Source organism: Typopeltis vanoorti, chromosome 14, assembly GCF_054136105.1.
Source record: "Typopeltis vanoorti isolate ZY-2024b chromosome 14, IOZ_Tvanoo_1.0, whole genome shotgun sequence".
In the NCBI taxonomy this organism is placed as follows: domain Eukaryota; kingdom Metazoa; phylum Arthropoda; class Arachnida; order Uropygi; family Thelyphonidae; genus Typopeltis; species Typopeltis vanoorti.
In genome coordinates, this window is record NC_143562.1 from 103,107,311 (window position 1) to 103,128,770 (window position 21,460).

Here is a 21,460-nt window from a genome sequence, read left to right on the forward strand (position 1 = left end):
GTTCTCTTTCTTATTTGAACTAATCTCAGAACCCAAATAAAACCTAGAATATTTACTTTGAACATTAATTGCTGATCTTGAAACTATTCTTCAGCTATAAAACTGTTAATTACTATACTAGAAAAATTCTCATCTTATTTCTTGGAAAAAGTCTCTCTCTCTCCTTTTGATCAATCAACAACAACCATGGGTGGTTCAACACCTGTAGGTATCTTATGCTATCTTGATATAATTCTTCCATTTCATTCTATTTTGTGCAAGATAACTCAGTTTATGTACAGAGTTTCTGCACCATTTGATGTCATCGCCCCATTCTCTGTTTGGTCTTCCTCTTTTGCTCTTTCCTTCAATCAATCCAAATCTCTAGATAATATGAGAATTTCTCCTTGAAATAGCTTGAACCTCTAGTCTTTCTTGATATCAACATATCTATCTTACATCACCTTATCAGCATCAAAAAAAAAAAGCTAGGTTTCCCTCTCTCTTGCCCCAAGTGTTACTATACCTCTTAACAACCACTTACCCTATACAAACCCATCTAATCTTTAGTACTATCATCAGAGCTCCTTAAAAGTTCTTGACTCATTACATAAGATGAAGTTTAGTTAAATAATGATCCTCTCTTGCTGATTTCCTTCCCTTCAGTCCACTCTCTTTCATATAGGTGTTTAGTTTATACTGCATCCATTTTCTAGACACGTCTTTTTCCATGGTTACTATTCATCAAAATTGGTGATTCGGTAATTCTTTCACTGTCCAGTCTGCTAATACATACACAACTCTTAGTCATTGACTGTTTGTTAATCTCAAAGTGTTAACTCTGTACTTGTAGAACAAGTACTTCCACTGTTCCCTGTACTGCTGTCTTTCAGGTCCACTTCCCTTCTAAAATTTTCCTGAAGAGGTTTTTAGGAATTCATAGGGCTAAAAAATGTTAGCCCTATGATATTTGAATGTACTTAACCTGTTATTTTAGGGAACTTTTGTTCAAAAAAAAATAAATTATGTCAAAGAACCATTACAAAAAAAAAAAAAAAAAGTATTTGAGAAGGCCGTATTATTTCCTTTTGGTTTAATGAATTGTACACTAAGATTTTCCTCGTTTGAATGATAGATTATATAGGGGTTTAAAAGCCTTCTACCTACTTCAAAACCTGTAGTGAAAGCCTCATTCTTTTAAACCATGTCTGAAAGAACACTTGCCTCATTCATCTCTTTCATCTTCTCCAAAATCTTTGTTTAAATTTACCTTCTATTCTGGCTTCTTCGTCTGTTGGGTAAAAATGTACAACTAGTAGCAGAAAGCTTTTTTTTTTGCTTGGTTACAAAGTAAATTATGACAGACATATTATATTCTTGTTTTCAAGTTTCTTTTTTTTATATTCATGTATTTTCATGACTACACTACTTGAATGCATGCACTGTTGACTTCACATCATTTGCCTTAGTATCCCACAGCATACTTTCTTTTTGGGGGGTATTAAGGTATTTGATGTGAAGTAAATAGCCTAGTCGTGAAGATACTTGATGTTCAAACTTTGTTTAGCTTACCCTTGGGTAAAAGATTAAAATAAGAATATAATTTCTTGTCTGTTACAATATACAACTAGTTAAGTTAAGGGGATAATAAATCCCTCATTATTTTAAAGCCGGATATGAAACTCGGAGATCGAAATCTTAGAGTTTCACGCAGAGGAACTATCGGCGAGTCCAAGCATAACTCAACACCTGGTAGTACAACACTAGGGCAACCCGGAACAAAGGCGGAGCAAGCTCCATCACTATCCTTAATATTTTCTCATAATGTAAAACGCAGCTCCTAGTAGATGTATTACTGTTTTACATTATGAGGAGAGGTCACTACCCAGACCGGTTTCGACCTTTCTTGATGTCTCATCAGTGAGTAGGTAGACCTGGATAATACCAAGGTTTAAGTGAACCGAACTTGCATGCCTTTACTATACGAATTGCCAGAAAGGTGTACCCATATATTATTACTACGATAAAGAGCAAAGAGGCTATTTTTCTGGCTGCGTAAATTAAGTTAAGGGGATAATAAATCCCTCATTATTTTAAAGCCAAAAACGAAACTCAGAGATCGAAATCTTAGAGTTTCATGCCGAAGAACTATCGGCGAGTACAGTAAGTTCGACTCACTTAAACCTTGGTATTATCCAGGTCTTCTTACTCACTGATGAGACCTCAATAAAGGTCGAAACCGGTCTGGGTAGTGACCTCTCCTCATAATGTAAAACAGTAATACATCTCTTAGGAGCTGCGTTTTACATTATGAAGAAAATATTAAGGATAGTGATGGATCTTGCTCCACCTTTGCTCTGAGTTGCCGTAGTGTTGTACTACCAGGTGTTGACTTATGCTTGGTCTCGCCGTTAGTTCTTCCGCATGAAACTCTTAGATTTCGATCTCTGAGTTTCATATCCGGCTTTAAAATAATGAGGGATTTATTATCCCCTTAACTTAATTTACTCTGCCGGAAAAATAGCCTCTTGGATCTTTATCATAGTAATAATATATGGGTACAGCTTTCTGGCAATTCGTATAGTAAAGGTATGTAAGTTTGGTTCACTTAAACCTTGGTATTATCCAGGTCTGCCTACTCACTGATGAGACCTCAATAAAGGTCGGTCTGGCATTATGAAGAAAATATTAAGGATAGTGATGGAACTTGCTCCACCTTTGCTCTGAGTTGCCGTAGTGTTGTACTACCAGGTGTTGACTTACGCTTGGTCTCGCCGTTAGTTCTTCCGCATGAAACTCTTAGATTTTGATCTCCGAGTTTCATATCTGGCTTTAAAATAATGAGGGATTTATTATCCCCTTAACTTAATTTATGGCGCCAAAAAAATAGCCTCTTGGATCTTTATCTTAGTAATAATATATGGGTACACCTTTCTGGCAATTCGTATAGTAAAGGTATGTAAGTACGGTTCACTTAAACCTTGGTATTATCCAGGTCTACCTACTCATTGATGAGACCTTAATAAAGGTCAAAACCGGTCTGGGTAGTGACCTCTCCTCATAATGTAAAACAGTAATACATCTCCTAAGAGCTGTGTTTTACAGTATGAGAAAATATTAAGGATAGTGATGAAGCTTGCTCCACCTTACTCTGAGTTGCCCTAGTGTTGTACTACCAGGTGTTGACTTACGCTTGGACTCGCCGATAGTTCTTTGGCATGAAACTCTTAGATTTCGATCTCCGGGTTTCGTATCTGGCTTTAAAATAATGAGGGATTTATGATTCCGTTAACTTAATTTACACCGCTGGAAAAATAGCCTCTTGGCTCTTTATCATATACAACTAGATTAAAACATGATTAGGAGATTCTGTTTTCTCTGTTAATATTTTCATAGAACACATAAAAACTGAAGTTTTGAATAAGCCACAACCATTCATAAATTTACGAAATGGCTGTCATGCAGATGGTGCTACATTGATATATCAGAAAAATTTTTTTTTTACAGCCAACCTCATGAAGTATCTTCACAACTATGTTACTTTTATATAGAGCTGTGAACAGACAAAAAAATACTGTTGGTAATGATGATGGACAATAGAACGCATTGATGGTAGTAGTGTTGTACTAAGAGAATTAAGTGGTAGTGGAGAGGGTGAGATGTATTTATTGAAGTAGAGTGTCCTCTCACGATGAGTCCTTGGGCTCCCTGGAGGTGTCACATAATAATAATAATAACTTCACATCAGATTGTCTAATTATCCCATAATGCAAAACATACCTTCTTTCAGATGTGTTTATATTATGATACATTATGAGAAGAATAACTACCTAGACTGGTTTCAGCTGTATTGCAGTCTCATCAGTTGGAATTTAATCACCGGTCTAGCTTCCACTGATGAGACCTCAAAAATGATATATCAACATATTATTAAAATACTCTGGATAAGAGAGAACTGTGTCAATATATTGCTACATCTATGCGCGCGTGTGTTCCCCATGCACAGACTTGGGCAGGATATAAGTTACACCTGAAAGAAAGTTTGTGCAACCCCAGTAAATGTTGAAACTGGTCTGGATAGTAACTTTTCTCATAATGCATGGCAATATACACCATCTAGAAATAGGAGATGCATTATGGGATACAGAGTGCAGGAAGTATCTTCACTCACAAACTTGCACATGAAGATACTTCACAAGCAAATTTTGTTTGTCCACATGTTGATAAAGGATCAGAACAAGAATTTAGTTTCTTGTCAAATATAATTTACTTTCTGACCAAATGAGAGAAATTTGCTAGCTGTAATTTTGCTACCTGTATCTAGAAAAGATGACTTCTACATTTATTTACCTCTTAAGTATCTTTTTTGCATTAACTCCCACTAATGCGGCTTTTCTAAAGTTAGACCCCCATCTGAGTAGTTGTCCTTCCCATAATGCATGACACTATATACATCCATGGTGTGGGAGGGTTCTGTGATGCCAAATGGGATACTGAGGCAATTAATATGAAGGCCTCAGCCTCTATATATACATAGCCTGGTCTTGAGAAGATACTTCACATGCAAATTTGTTTGTTCAAACTTGGGTAAAAGATTAAAACAACAATATAATTTATTGTTAGTGAGGTTATCATTTTTAAAAAAAATAATATATCAGAGGTTCCCAAACTTTCTCAGTTCGCTTGTCCTTAGTGTCTCAGTAATTTTTTCATGGTGCCCCTAGGCCAAAAGAAATACCTAACTGTTTCATTTATTAAGTAATTAGGTCCAAACTACCTAATAAGTATTTGTGTCCTAAAATTTAGTAGCCTTTTTTAAAAAAAAAAAAAAAAAAAAAAAAAAAAAAAAGAATATACGTTATTTTTTTAAAAAAAAAAAAAAAGAATATACGTTATTTAAGTTAGCTGCAGCGGTCCAGGGTGCCATGGTCCACAGTTTGAAAATCATCGACTTATACTAAAAGTTTATTTTTATTGTAATTGTAGATATTTGTGTATGATCTTAAACTGTAATAAGTTTTTTTTAACATTGGCATGCTGAAAAGTGGCACCATAAAAGAAGTTTGTATATTATATAGCAAACTTCAAATTTTAGTTTCCTTTAAAACACCATAAAACAGTTGTAAGAATATTCTAACTTTCTAACCAAAGATATACAAAGGCATTGGTTTTAATTCATCTTGAACATGAGAGAAAACATTTTTATAGGGCATTTCATGCGTCATGGCACAGGCAGCAAGATTCACCCTCTTGCAGAACCAACAAATCAATCAAAAAATATACATGTGTTTAGCAGACTGCAGATATGTAATCAACTTTTCTTGCTATAGGAAAAATTAGGTTTAGAACAGTGAAGTGATATGACAAAAGATCATTTAATTTTATTCCATTTACTTTTTTTTGCTTACCAAAGAAACTGAAAACATTATTATAGATATTATTTTTGGAAAATTTTCCATGTTACTCTAAATTAATATTAATTTTTATGGCTATTTTGCCAGTTTTTCTTTAGGAGTACTCCTTTTATGATATCATTGACTTTTTACTCAATTTTTTAGGGCATTATTGATATCATAGATATCAATAATTCATAATGATATCATAGATATGAAGAATATAAAGAAGGAAAAATTGAGTAAAAAGCCAATGACATCATAAAAGAGGTACTCCTAAAGAAAAATAGGTAAAATAGCCATAAAAATTAATGAAAACATTGATATTTATTGATACTTAAAAAATCATCCATTGTCACTTTAAACATGTGATCTACTGTGCAACACCTGCTGTAAACATTTATCTGATTGTTCTTACATGTTATAATTGGAGGAAATCTGTTGAATGGGAAGTTTAATTGGAATGAATATTATATTATATTATTATTAATATAATTATAATATATATTATATGAACAACTTTTAAAAAGTAATAAATAAACTAATTACAGCTCTGATAAGAATTTTGCTCACTTCCAGTTTGGATAAAATGTCATGTCGATTCAACTTAGGTTGATGTAATAGAGCCACAGAACTCCTATTTAGTAAGTTTTCATGCCTAAAATTTTCTGAATGTTCTTTGTGCCTTTTCAAAGGATTCTGTGTTTGGTGTCAACTAATCCCAGCTGCTCTGATAAGAATTTCTCACATGATCCAAATGAGGTTGATATAATAGAACTACAGAATTCTCTCTTTGAATAATAATGGTTTTCATGCCAAAAATTACTTCTCTGGACATCCTTTGTGCTTTTCCAAAGGATTGTGTGTTCAGTGTCAAGGCCATGCTGATCCATATTAAATGTGTGTTTCGCCATAATTGATGTAAGTTTGTTTCTCACTAATTCTCTTTTCAGGTTGTCCAAAATATGAAAAGCAAAAGTAACAAAGACCTGATATAACTCCAGGTAAAGAAAGGTGCAGTTGGCAGTCTTGATAGTGCATAAGAAATTTGAATAACTTGTTTGTTTAGATATAAGATTGTTTGGGATTTATCTTAAGGTATATTATTTATGAGGCAAGCATATTTTGTCTGTCAATTGATCAGTATTTTCTGGCTGGTTATATTTGTTTTGCATTCCTGTTGCCTTCACAATTTTGTATGGCTGCCTGGTGTGACAGTGAACCTACTTTTTTTTTAGGAAAGTTTGTTGGTTTTGAAGATCTCAGAAAAGAGCCAAGGTTGTTATTGGAACAAATGCTAATGTTCTGTTTCATAAAGAGGCAATCTTCATGTAGACTAATTTTCTTTGACTGAACATCTGAGTTCTGTCCTTATTGCTGCATTAAGTTTTTCAGAGCCTTAGTAGTATACCTATCAGATTTTGTAAAAACTATGTTAGACACTGAACATCACTTCAACAAATTTGTATATAGAAATGGCAGCATTCTGTTCTCTCCCAGTTCTAGTGTGAATTTATTTTGGCACACCTATTATTTGCTTGCAAAAAGTTTCATAGTTCTCTCTTTTCTTAGCAGTATAACAAAAATGTAATTTGCATATCTGTGCCAGGTTTAATGAAACATAAGACTTGATGAATATGGTCTTATGTTTCATTTTTTCAGAGCCTTGGTGCTATATCTACTGGAAAATCTCCATTTCTTTTCACAAATTTGTATCTAAGAATAGCAATATTCTGTTCTTTCTCCATTCCAGCGTTAATTTATTTTGGAATAAATCTTATTCAATTACAGAACTTTTGTAGTTCTTTTTTCTCTTCATGGCAAGATAGCAAGGACATGTACATACCTATACCAGGTTTTGTTTCATTAGTTCCAGAGTTCTGCATTCAAACCTCTCTGCATATAACTTGACATATATTTGTAAACATGTTTCTGGTCACAGATATTACCATATATGAAAATACATTATTTCAACTGATATTTCTTATATGACAACATAACTCATGTTCTTTATGTATTTGTTATTCCAAGAGTGTGCCTTTTATTAGGTTTCTTAAGTAATAATTGATAGCCGTAATATCTCATCTTATTTTGGAAGGCAATTATGGCAGCCATAAATTTGTATGGCTGCATTGCATACAAATTTATGTAGCATGCTATCACATATATACAAGTTTGAAATGAAGATTTTGAAATTTTACCTTTTTTTTTAAATGTTGAAAGTTTTCCCCCACTTGGTTATACTATAAATTTAAGATACCAAGAAATTATATTCTTGGTTTAATCCTTTATCCAAGTGTGAGCAAACAAAGTTTGTGTGAAGTAACCTTGGTATCACTTCTGGGTCTGGCTGCCACTGATGAGACCTCAATAAAGGGCAAAACCAGTCTGGGTAATGACCCTTCCCATAATGCATAGCATTAGCCATGTCTGTAAAGATATGTGCCTTGCATTATGGGACACTAAGGCAAATGATGTGAAGTCATTAGCCTCTATATATGAGGCTAATTACCCAGTCGTGAAGTTATTTCACATGCAAACTTTGTTTGCTTATACTTTGATAAAGGATTAAACCAAAATTAAATTTCTTGGCATCTTTAATGTATTTTTTTAAATGGTTTTGCAAAGGTTTTTTAAATTGGTAAATTTGTGTTTAATGTAAGTTTTAAATTATCCGTATGTGTATAACATTGCAGCTGATGGTATTTGTATGTATAAAAATGCAGATGAATAAATGAAACGTTCAGCTTGATCATTTTTAAACAGATACAAAGCCCATTGCACTAATCTGTATGCCTGTTTATTTGTCATTCAAGTAATGCATTGGTCAGCTCATTATTTTTAAATAGCACTGGGTTTTAACATACTATTTTGACTATGGCATTTTGAGGCTTCTGAAGCCACAGTGATTACTTATATTAGATTTTCAAGGATCATGACATTGTTAGGTTTCTTTGTTTAATGTTTAGAGCATTAATTTTCATCTGTGTTGTGTTGAGTCAGCTTAATAGCTAATTTAGAGTTGGTTGGGTTCTGAATATTTTATTCCGTAATGTGCATTCATTATTAACAGTGACCTCAGAATTTGAATTTTTTTTCCCCCCTTATATTTAGTTTACTATTCCTATTTTTTATTATTCCTATTAAGGAATAATAAATGTAGGAAAAGGCCATATTTTTTTTCTGCTACTTTTTTTTTTATGAACAAATTAGCAATTAGCATTCAAATTACATTTTAGCAAATCAGAAATTAGCATTCTAAATCTTATATGTGTGTGTGTAGGTACTATTTATCAAATAATTAAGTGGAAAGATGTCAATAGGTTGAACAGATTTTTGCTTAAACCATTTGGTAAAAAAAGATGAAGAATGCCTATTTTAAAATGAGGTATTTCATCATCATCAAATTCCTTACATGTATCCTCAAGGGGTGTACAGGATATGATAGTACTACATGAAAAATTTACATCATTATTAACTTTCTATCTGCAATTTTACTCCAAATAAGTCTGTTACTTGTCAAGACTCCAACATTATAATATCTTATATTTCTGTCGTCTAAGGCACTTTGTACTGTATCAATCCACCTATATCTTGGTCTTCCTCTGGATCGTTTTCCTGCCAACCTGTCAGAGAACACTTGTTTTGCTAATCTTTCCTCGCCCATTCTGTTTAAGTGACTATACTACCTGAGATTAGCTCTGCTTATGCATTCCTGGATGCTGACAATGTCTAGTTCTTTCCTAATATCCTTGTTTTTAATATGATATTGCCATTGATGCCATCTGTTCATGCCTCTAATCTTTCTCAGGATTCTCATATCTGCGGTCTCTGGTCGTTGGTCAAGTGTTTTACTTCTGATCCAGCTCTCAGATCCATAAGTTAAAACTGGTTTGAAACACTGTCTTGTATACAGCTAATTTAGTGTTCTGACTAATTTCTCTCTTATTCCATATAAATTTATTCAATTGACTTCCTCCCATACCAGCTTTGTTGATTCTGTTGTCTATTTCTATATTTAATTTACCATCTTCACTAAAAATCGTGCCTAAGTAGCTGAAATGTTTTACTTGTTCCACAGGTTCTCCGTTCACAACGCAGTTGACATTTTCAACGATTCTGCCTATTTTCATTGTCTTTACCTTTTTATTGCTGATCTTCATTCATTATCTATTACAACAGTTATTCAATTTAGTCAGGGAATCTTACAGACTTGTAGCAGATTTATTTAGAAGTATAACATCGTCCGCATAAAGATTTAACATCTCCAATTCTGATATCATGTTTAATACCACTTTCCTTCATAATATGATCCATATATATATATATATAATGAATAACAGAGGGGATAATGTATATCCTTGTCTCGCCCCAAATTTAACATTAAACCATCTTCCTGTATATCCTTCAATTCTAACTGCTGAGTTGCAATTCAAATAAAGACTAAATATTGCCTGATATAATTCCCCATTGACCATATAACTGTAGCATATTGAATAGCTTCTCTCTTGGCACCTTATCATCTGCCTTTTCCAAATCGACAAAACTTAAATACAGATCTTTGTTATATTCCCATGCTTATTCAACTATTTGTCGCAGAGTGAAGATCTGATCCTGACAGCCTGTATTTGACATGAATCCAGCTTGTTGTTCACCAAGCTTTTCTTCCACAATTCTTCTCAACCGTTTCTCAAGTATACTGGCATAAATCTTGCCAGGAACACTCAGTAGGAAAATACCTCTGTAATTCTCACATTCAGTTTTATTTTCCTTTTTATATAACACACTGACATCCAGAGATAAAGAGGTTATTATTCCCCTTTATAAAGCATTGATACTTCCACATTTGTATTACTGTGCTCAGGTCTGGTCAACTGATTCCTTGGAGATGAGGAGGCTGTGGAGAGGGTTCAGAGAAGAGTGACCAAGTTGGTGAGTGATGTAAAAAATGCTCCCTACATTGATAGATTGAGAGCGTGTGTATTGCAGAGATTGGTTGATAGGCAAAGAAGAGAGGATATGATAGAAACATTTAAATTACTGAAAGGTTTTTATAGGATTGATGCAGGGGAATTGTTTCAGCTGTGTGATAGTGATGGAAGAACAAGAGGTCATCCCTGGAAATTAAAGAAGAGTGTGGGTAACAAAGGTGTCAGAACAAGGTTTTTTTGCCTGGAGGGTGGTGAATGTGTGGAATTCATTGCCTGACTTAGTCGTGAGCTCTTCGTCTGTAAATCAATCCAAGAAGAGATATGACAGATTTTGTTTTACTAGTTTGGGTCTCCCACGATGAGTCTACTGACTCCATGGAGATACCCATAATAATAATAATATATGGGTACTATCAGAGCTCAACTCCAATCATCAGGAATTCTTCCCTTTGTCCAGGCCTTCTGAACTATACAGTGCAGCTACTGTAAGACTTATATACCACCATACTTCAGCATTTCTAGTCGAATATCAACTACTCCTGCTGCCATTCCACATTTCAAGCCGTTGATAGCTTTTTCTACTTCAAGTATGGATTTGTATTCCTGACTGTATACCTGTTGAGTGGTTTTTACCACTGTGCTATCACTGCTTGTTTCATTTAGCAATTTCTTGAAGTAATTACTCCATACTTCAATATCTTTTTCTCCCCTTTTCATGTCACTTTTATCATCTCTAATTCCTTTTACTGCATTCTTTCCTCATTTCTAAGCTTCTTTAACAACCTCCAGAATATCTTACCACCACCTTCTTGATATTTATTTTCTATATTCTTGCCAAAGTCCTCCCATGACTTTTGTTGAGCTAGTTTTACACAGTGTTTAGCTTTCTTACATTTGTCTCTATATTCTCTAAGATTAAAAGCCGACTTATTTGCCAGGAACTTTTGATATGCTTTCTTCTTTTCCTTCACTGCCTCTTTAACTTCCTGTGTCCACCATGGAGTTATGATTTTTCTATTCCATAGAAATTTATTCATTTGACTACCTGCCATTCCATCTCTGGTAATTCTGTTATGGTAATCAAATATTTCCATATTTGATTTATTTAATTTGTCATCTTTACTAAAAATTCAGTGTAAATAGCTGAAATATTTTATTTATTCCATAGGTTCTTCATTGAGAATGCAGCTTGGTATGTTTCACCACATACCAAGTTTTCAGTTTTGTGGTCTATTTTTTTGGCCCTTGTCTTTTAATTTTTCCTCTCTATTTTCATACGATCCTACAGCCTTGTACTGGATTTATTTAGTAGTATAACATCATTTTTATAAAGTGAAGATGTGAGGTTGGCATTTCCAATTCTTAATATGGGCCATACAGATAATGAATTGCATCTATTTCTCATTCATTCAAGATGGATTGAGTACCCTGATTAGGGGCTCTGAGGGATGAAAAATGCTCTATCTCTGTATGAGACTGGCTAACTCACCATTTGATTGAAAAGAACCTGATAATGGTTCCTCACATCATAGACAGGATTCGAAACTGGGTCTTTTCAACCAATGGGCTCATCTATACCAACTGAGCTATGGAAGCTTAATAATGAATGAGTGGATATAGTGCACACTCTTGTCTTATACCTGATTTTATCAAACCATCTTTCTGTACCTTTTTCAGTTTTTATGCTTACTTACTTACTACTGAAATATAGCCTGTATTGCTTAATATAATAGCCTTACATCATATAATTATAGTATTTTGAATAGTTTGCCTGCTGGCCCAATGTCATATGCCTTTTACCCATCAACAAAACTTAAATACAAATGTAATCTTTAAATTTATTAAATACAAATATCCTTTGATATTCCCATGATTTCTCATTTGTTTGTCTTAAAGAAGTGAAAATCTGATCCTGACAACCTGTAGCTTAAATCCAGCTTTTTCTTCTCCATATTTCCCTTCCACGATGTTTCTTAGTCCCATCTCAGGAATGCTTGCATAAATCATACCTGGAAGAACACTGAGCAAGAAAATTCCTCTGAAATTCAGCATTCTGAATTTCTTGTTTTATAAGAAGTTTTATACTTCTGTATTTAGTATTTCTGGTTGTGTATCTTCTTCCTCCATCTTTTCACACTTAATCTTTTTGATGGGCTTTTCTACCTCAAGGATTGATGTGCACTCCTCATTACATTTCTCTGCTTGAATATTTCTCACCAGTTCTGTCACTCTTTATCTCATTTAAGATTCTTTCAAAGTTTTTTCATGCGATCGTCACATATAGTTCATTTTGTAAATATATAGTTAATTATTATCATGGAATGTCTAAGGATATTTTCTTTATTAATTTTTATGTAATTTTTTGTGTTTATTTTTTCCATAATCCAGAAACCCTGCTCTAGAGACCACCAGACATGGAATTTTTCAAGCCACTTCTGGTGTCACAGCAGACAATGAAATTCATTTCATCTAGACATACAGAGAAATAACAGCTATCTAGAATATTTTCAATTTTTATATCACCTTTATCATTTCTTATTCCTTTTATGGTACTCTTTCTTCTATTTCAAAGGTTTTTCAATAGCCTCCAGTACATTTTGCTGCCTTCATGATATTTGTCTTCTGTATTCTTACTATGGTCTTCCCATGATTTTTGTTTAGCTGCTTTTACACATAGCTTAACTTTCTTACATTTTTCTTGTACTTTCTCAGAATAGCTGCCAACTTGCTAGGAACTTTCAGAATGCTTCCTTTTTAAGTCAGCTTAGCTTCCTCCACCATGGAGTTCACATTTTTCTATCCTTGCTGAGAACTTCACCACATGCCTTTTTGGCTGAAGCAGTCAATATTTTCTTAAGTCTTTCATTGAATATATCCATAAGGACTGTATTCCTTTTTTTCAAATGTTTCAGTTTTCCTTGAATAATATTTTTATTTATTATTTTTTATTTAATTATTATTTAAATAATAATTAAATATTATTTTTATTTATAAAAATTATATTTTTATAAATAAAAATATTATTTATAATATTTTTATTTATAAAATACATGAAGATATATCTGCAAATAAACTTAGCCCCTTTATTTCTTTTTCCCAAAACATTTTTCTCTGCCTGGGATTGATTTCTTCCTATGGTGTTTAGATCTCTAAAAATAACCAGTTTTTTATTTTCCTCATGTCAGCTGCTCTAATGATCTCAAACATTCTTCCTTAGTAGAACCTTCTGTGGGACCTTAGGCACAAGTAAATTTTATTGTCCACTTCCTCATTTTGAACTTGCCTCCTTAGCTCAGTCAATACTAATGACTGAGCTATGGAACTTTCATTTGTTAGGAAAGACCTGGGTTTGAATCTCACCTAGCATGAAAAGAACCTTTATTACGACTTTTCAGTGAAAGGTGAGTTAGCTGGCCTTATATGGAGTTGGTAGGGTATTCTTACTATGGTCTTCTTACTATCTCCAGGATTTTCATCCCACAAAGCAGACATAGTAGCCAATAGAATGCAGTTTACTGACATAATACACTGACCTCATAGTCTTAGTTGCTTCAGCCTTAAATCCAAAGAGTACTAGTTTGAAATTTGTCTGCATAACTACTTGAAATTTCCTGCTAATCAAGAAGTATACCTTTCTATCAATACTCCTTCCTTTCCCTCATCACTGTTTCTTATATTCTTCACCTCGATAATACCAATTATGACCACATGGTATTTCTCTGATTATTCTGTTGATAGTGTTTAACTTCAGTTCTGCTTGCATTAGGTTCATTTCAGTAGGTGATTTCTCACTGTTTAACCTAGTTCCCTGATGAAAACAGTGGATGACCTTTGTGGATGGCAGGTTTGATCTCCCAGAAACATGAGTTAGCCCATCTCATCAACAGGGTTTGTTGGCACAAAGCAGGTAAACTGGCCATTAGAACACATGCAATTGACAGGCATAATACACTAGCCTCATAGCCTGAGTTGCTTTGACTGTACATCTAAATAAACCAAACCTCCTGGAAATTGTGTTTTTTCATCTCACAAAAGAGGCAAACCAGCCATTAGAACACCTGCAATTAACAGACGTAATACACTGGCCTCTAAGTTGCTTTGGCCATAAATCCAAATAATCAACTAACCAGCCAATCTCTCTCCTCTCTCATTGCTTTTTACATTCGTATCCCCCCCCCTCCCATGAAACAAATTTTGTAACTTCAAGCCTTCAATCTTTCTTTCTTTCTCTCTCTCTCTCTCTCTCTCTCTCTCTCTCTCTTTGTAAAGTCATTTCACAGACCTGTCCATCTTGGTTATGTGCCACTGGATCCTCTCTGTCACTTCCTTACTCATAAGAAATTCAAATAATGTAGTCCCGATGTGGTCATATCAAATCTTTATAAAGAGGAATAATTACTCCTCAACTTTACTTTTTAGTTCTTCAACATCCAAGTGATACTTTGTACTGTTTTGCATATGTTCCCTGAGCTTCAACTTCTTTATCACAATTACCCTCAAATTCCTAGCCTCATCAGTTTCTTTTACTACAGTCCTATCACTATAATACACAGCTCATAATCTCTACTGTTCTAAATTTTAACCTTACACTTTGGCTCATTAAACTGGCAACCGTTATCCTTTGTTCACCATGGCAGTCTATTGAAATCTTCCTGTAGAAGATCTCTATCGCCTTTATTATTGCCCTTCCTAGTTCACCATAACGAAAGTGCAATATCTCAAGCACAGTATTAGATTTCTGTGCAATATTAGATATCCTGTCAAATGCCTTTACAAAGTTGTAGCCTTTATCTTACTCAACTGCCACTTTATTACAGAAAGTGAATAAATTAAGGCAAAACCTACCTTTTTTTACAAATCCATTTTTTTTCCTCTCTCTCTCTCTCCCCCCCCCCCTTCAGAAAAAAGGATATATTATTCCACTCCACCCATTCTTGAATTCTGCTTAACCAGCTTTTCCAATACCTGTAATACCTCTTTTCACACACCCATGAGATCTTGCCATAGCTGAGACTTAAAAGAATAAAGTATTAAAATAATTTGTTCAGAGACAGTCTGTTCTGAAATTTCTCTTAATACTGGCACTGAATATTTGCATTCAGATTTTGCCTTTAGTCACTACATTATTTCCATATGGGTAATATGCCTTGAACTGATCACTTATTGATTCTACTTTTTATTCTGCTGTTTTCACCATCCTACCATCTGCATGCATTAAAGTTATCCTTCTAATCATTCTTTCAAATTTTGTCACATAGTGAAAGAACTTTGGGATCCAGTTGATCTGCTTAGCTAATTTCTTCTTATTTAAGTTTGACTTGCTTTGCAAACTTTCTGAATACATTTCTCTTGGTTCTGTAGTTCTACACACACATACTCCTAAACTGAAAATTCTGGATAAGTACTGCATGGTCACTCTCCCTTAATTAGACAAAGTTATGGACAAATCCTCTGATGCTGTCCCAAATTCAGCACTCTCAAACTGCAAGTCCAGTCCCATTGTCAGGAGTTGCATAAATTCTGTTTACTTTCTTTTTCCCATGTTTCCTTTTATCCTTCCAATCTGTGTTCTTATAGCTGGGAACATAGAAAGGAGGAAAGAAATCATGGTGAGAAGGAATTATTGGTCTTCCATAATTATTATTAATTATTAACCATAATTATCAGTGTTCATTTGAACTAATTTGCCGATACATGCCATCTACATCTTATCTACTCTCTCTCCCTGCTCCTCCCTCCATCCTGTATCAACTATATAATTTTTTCAAAACTTCTTTTGTTGGTTATATTTCTTCTATTTTCATCAGCAGTATCCTACCATCTCTTACAAGTTGCTATCCAAAAGTATGGGGAATTTGACCATAAAAAAAAATATTGTAACTCCTACTTTCCACCATCTCCTTTGAAATAGTCCCCTTGGCATGTGTACAGTGATCCTAGGGACTTTTCCATGATTCCGTGCATTCCCAGAAGTCCTTAAGTGTAACTGTGTCGAGTGCTTTCCCTTAGTCACTTCAAAAGCTCATTAAAATTTCCCATACAACAATCCTATGATCTCACAAACATCATTGATAGTTTGCCTATAGTCTGCAAGGATAGTCTTGCACACTTTTGCAGTGTTTTCCAGTGTTGTTCTTGTCAACAGTTGTCCAGAACACTCATCGTCAGCAGGTGTTTGTCCAATCTGAAGCATTTGTACCACAAAAAATTTTGCTTTGGCTCATAGCATTATCACCAAATACTTTAGCATTCAGTGGGTTTCTGCAGCAGTTTTTTTGAAGTTTAAGCAAAATTTGATGCATATTCTTTGCTCCTTAAAATTCACCATTTCAGATGGAGAAGAAAATCGCCAAACCACTAAAACACAAAATTACAAAAATGCATGTTACCCAAGAATGCATCCTATCAGCTTGCTAGCTTTTGGTATACTGATTCACAAAAGGTACTACTCTCTCCTTATTGCAGCAAAAGAACATGCTATAGCCAGTTCACATGCACTATTCATATTCTCCAAACTTTTGGGCAGCATCTTGTATATCTCTGAAAATACAATATTCCATACATTCTATCCCTGAAACTATATCTGCCTACGATGTCTATCATGAGTTTTGGACACTTTGAATTGACAAATGCCCAAAATCCCCTAAAACTTTATTCCTTTATTTCTAGAATTAGTGTACATAAATTGCATTATCTACTTTGGCTCACAGAGATACCCTTGCATCTTTTAATGACTTTCCCATTCTTCTCCTGAGACTTGAAGAGAAACTACATGCATTTTCATCATTCCCATTCTCAATCATCACCTCAGAGATGTGCATGTGCGCGTGCGTTAGCACACACACACACCTTCCTCCTTCATTAGTTTCCCAGATTTTGCACTTCCACTGCACAGCACTTTCTGCAAACAACCAATTTCATATCCTTTCATCCATCAGATTTGTTCCTTATATATGCACATTGCACACCATGGCTCCTACACAATCTACACATTGACTCATTTGCAATCATAGCCCTTCCCAATTTGTTCCTGGTATACTCTGGCAATTGACTTAGTTCATTTTAATTTTCTTTTTCACTTCTTCCCAAAGACTCCTTCGTTTCCTATTCTTACTTGTCATCTTTCAAATTATTCATATCTACCAATACTTATTAGTACTTTCACTTTATTTCTTTGCATTCATAAGAATGTTGGTAACATCTTTAATCTTTATTCCAATAAGACTTGAATTTTTTCTATTCTCATCAGGCACACCCCTGATCATAGAATTTCCCTACTTTTACTTACATTCCCTCTCATACCCTCTTTTCCTAGCACTTCTCCTTTCTTTCTCTTTCCTCTGCTCCAGTCTCTCAAGCCCACACACATTATTCTTTGCTGTTTCTCATTTTCCACCATTTCTTTGTGTTATTTTGTTTTTCTGACTTACTCTCCCATTATTTACATTTTCACTTGCACTCATGCTTGCAATATGTCTGTCTCCATGCTCTCTGACACTGTCATTTTTTGCACCCTTTATTACTGTCATTCATTATTAATACTGTAACTGATTGTATTTGCTTCACCCAAATAACCATGTATTGATAACAGAACTGAAAAATGTCATTTTCTGTAAAATTTCTAACAGTATAATAATAAAGTCATTTTCATTTAATTTTCAGTGCCTTACAGAGAGGGAGAAATGATGAAGGCAATTTTGATTTTATATAGTGCATTATATAATTTTTAAATCAGAGTTATTTCTTCTTTCAGGAATCTATGAAGTGTAAAGCTCCTCAACTACATCTTGAATATAGGTTTTACAAATTATTAGGAAATCATGGTTAGTTAGCATTTATGTTTTTTTTAAAGTATTTTCTGATATTTGATAGGTTATTTGTGTGTGTGTGCATGGTCCCTTTTTTTAAAAAAAAATTTTCCTTTGTTGCTACAAAAATAAAAAGTAATTGTTAAAATGTTAGTATTAAATCTAGAAATATTTGCTATACCAATAAAATTAAACACAAACTGACTGCCTGATCACTCGGTATTAAATTTAGTTTCTCAATTTAATGTTGCTTCTTTTGGTGAAATTAAAATGAATGACTACTACGTTAAATTATCTGATTTATTATTTTCTTTCTTGTTTGTCATCCTGTTTAGAGGATATATTTTAAAACTATTATTTACTGACACTTGTATTTAAGTAAACTGTTTGAAGATCACTTTTACCAGATTTGTGGTTATGAATTTGAAGGATCCTGAATGCTTTGCTAACTAATTGATTTGTCTTAAATCAAAACTTATAATTGTATCACAACAATGTAAGCTATTTGAATATTACTGTTTTAACTTGGACGATTACAGTTTTTGAAAAAACTTCAATATTTAAGATGATCAGGCAATTTCCTCCTTACAGAAAAGGTACTATGTTTAGTCTCTAGAGTAGGACTACCAGGTTATGTAATATTTGACTTACTCAACCCAGCTGTTTTGAATAGCAGAGTTATTTAAATAAATAAAGAGGATGAATAACTTTGTTCATTGAGCCTCTGTAGCTCAATTTTTATGATTCTCTATGGGTGGAAAGATGTGGGTTCGAATCACTTCTAGGATTGAATTGTTTGTCATCCTGTTTAGAGGATATATAATTCTAGGATTGGAAGAACAATTATCATTGTTTTTCAAATGAAAATGAGTTAGCCAGTCTCCTTTAGAAGTGGCAAGACCTTTTCTCCTGGAAATTTGGCATTTTCATCCTAGAAAACAGGCCAGAAGAACACCGACAACCATAATATGCTATGCAGATAGGATTGAGCCTAACGCACGGGGGAAATTAGATTATAAGTATAGCATGCAACCCTAATATACACTGTGTGCTCATTAAATAGAGACAGAATTCATATAAAAATAAAGAGCAACTACAAGATGATGAATAATTATTTATTTTCAATGTGATCTCCCCTTAACTCAGTACAATATTTATATTACCTGTACAAATTTTCAAAACACCATTGGCAGGCATCTGAAGATGTATAGTATTGTGCCTGGCAGCCACCGAGTCAAACTGACATCTTTTGAATTTTATTTTCAATTTTAGAAATGAACAAACAAAAAAGACTAACACTGCTAAATGCAGGTAATAGGGCAGATGTTCAAGAACTATGAATTTGGAATAAAGAAACTGTTTCATGTTTAACACACACAATGAGCAGGTGCATTTTCATGCAGAAACAGCCAACTGTTTGTTCTGTACTGCTCCTCTCTTGTTTCATTTATTGATTCATATGTATGACACCAAGATAGTACTGACCAATAACTATATGGTCTTTCAGAACAAATTCCTCATCCATGAATCCTGAAGAAAACACCCCACATTGTTTTGACTTGGAATGTCTGCAGTTGAACCTTTAACCAGTATTCTTCACTAGTCGTAATTCTCTCTCTCTCTCTTTCTCTAAAAAAGGTACAGTTTCAATTAACCATTTTAATGAAATTTTCAGAGCAAACAACACAATGGTCTGTGTGTGTGTGTGTGTGTGTGTGTGTGTGTGTGTGTGTGTGTGTGTGTGTGTGTGTGTGTGTGTGTGTACTCAGGAGTCAAAGAATGTGGTATAAATCACAAATCTTTCTTTTCACTAAATTTTTAGCAAATTTCAAGAGGTCTTTCTGGTTGTGGATCGTTTTCTATTGAATTCCCACTGTCGACTCATGCACGAGATAAGCAGTCATCCCCCCCCCCGATACACTGTTTTAAGATCATTAGATGTTTCTGAAGAAGATTTGTCAACATTAAAAATAAAAAAAATTACCATTGCTTTGTTCTTTTCAAACTTTTGACATGAAGCACCTAACACCATCCCACTCAGTGTCTGTGTGAGAATTAATGAAGCTAGCTACCACAATGTGCATGTTGGAAAGAGCAAGCACACCCTAGTAGTTATAATAGAATTTTGCATGATCCTGTTTACAGTACACCTGTATAAAAATCTGACTCATTATTTAGTTAGCACACTATTATATTCATCCTTCATTGATTTACAATTTACATACAAATTTTGTATCAAATTTCATGTACGTATAAGCTGTATCTAATTGTGTAATTAATAAACAAAGTAATTTTGTTTATTAATTTGAACAGTTAACTCTCAGTATCAACACTTTTGGAGATGGAATTCACATTTTACACACACACTTAATTTTTATTTTTTCAAGATAAAAAAAAAATTAAATAGGAAAAGCTGTTATATCCTGAGCTGAGCTTCTTTTTTTCTTTCTTTCTTTTTTTTTTTTTTTTGACTATTTACCATGAAATTTTTAAAATTTCATGATAGCTCCTATTTAACCCAGCTTGTTGATCAATTTTCTTCCATATATAAGGGTGTGCTGAAAAGTTGTGATAATCACCATGAAGGAATTGAGGTAGAACCATGTAACTTGCACATTATTCTACATATTCCCCACAAAGTGTTATACATTTGTTACAATGCTGCTTCATCATTTGCAGTCCTCTGAAAAAAAAAAAGTCTTGTTGAACAAATCAGTCCTCAGTTGCAGATATGACTTCTTCATCTGTGGCGAATTTTGTTCCTTTCAAGTGTTTCTTTAAATTTGGTAATAGGAAATGGTCAGATGGGGTCAGGTCTGGCAAATAGGGTAGGTGAAGCAAACATTGAAAGCCCAAGTTGTGTATTGTCTGTTGGGCTTCAAGAGAAGTGTGAACAGGTGCATTGTCCTGCAAAAGCAACATGCCTCTGCTCAGTTTTCTGCAGTGTTTTTCTTTCAGTACCTCCTTCAATTCCTTCAGTGCTGTTGAATAAACTGCTGCTATAACAGTTTCACCTCTTTTGAAGTACTTGGTAAGGATTACACCATCCATATCCCAAAAGTCAATGGCAAGAACTTTCTCTGCTGACTTTTGGGTTTGGAATTATCACAACTTCTTTGACCATGAAAAATCTTTGTGTCTCCACACCATTGACTGCTATATGGTCTCTGGATCATAGTAATGAGTCTGTTTCATCAAAAGTCACAATGAGATCCAAAATATTTGTACCTGATTTCTCAAAATGACCCAAAATCCCTTAAGATGATAACACACATTCTCTCTTTTGGTCGGCATTCAAACATTTGGGGACCCACTTCAAAAAAAAAAGCTTCTGCATGTCCAGATGTTT

At 34.0% G+C, this 21,460-nt stretch overlaps 1 protein-coding gene across 2 annotated transcripts in view; it reads left to right on the forward strand.

Moving 5' to 3' along the window:
- The window catches only part of LOC150099811 (casein kinase I-like), a 211,494-nt gene that overhangs the window by 48,027 nt on the left and 142,007 nt on the right, over positions 1 to 21,460 (forward strand). For both annotated transcript variants that reach the window (XM_090404498.1, XM_090404499.1), the window contains exon 3: positions 18,057 to 18,126. In XM_090404498.1, the coding sequence (XP_090260624.1) occupies positions 18,057 to 18,126 (70 nt within the window). The remainder of the gene's footprint in view (positions 1 to 18,056; positions 18,127 to 21,460) is intronic.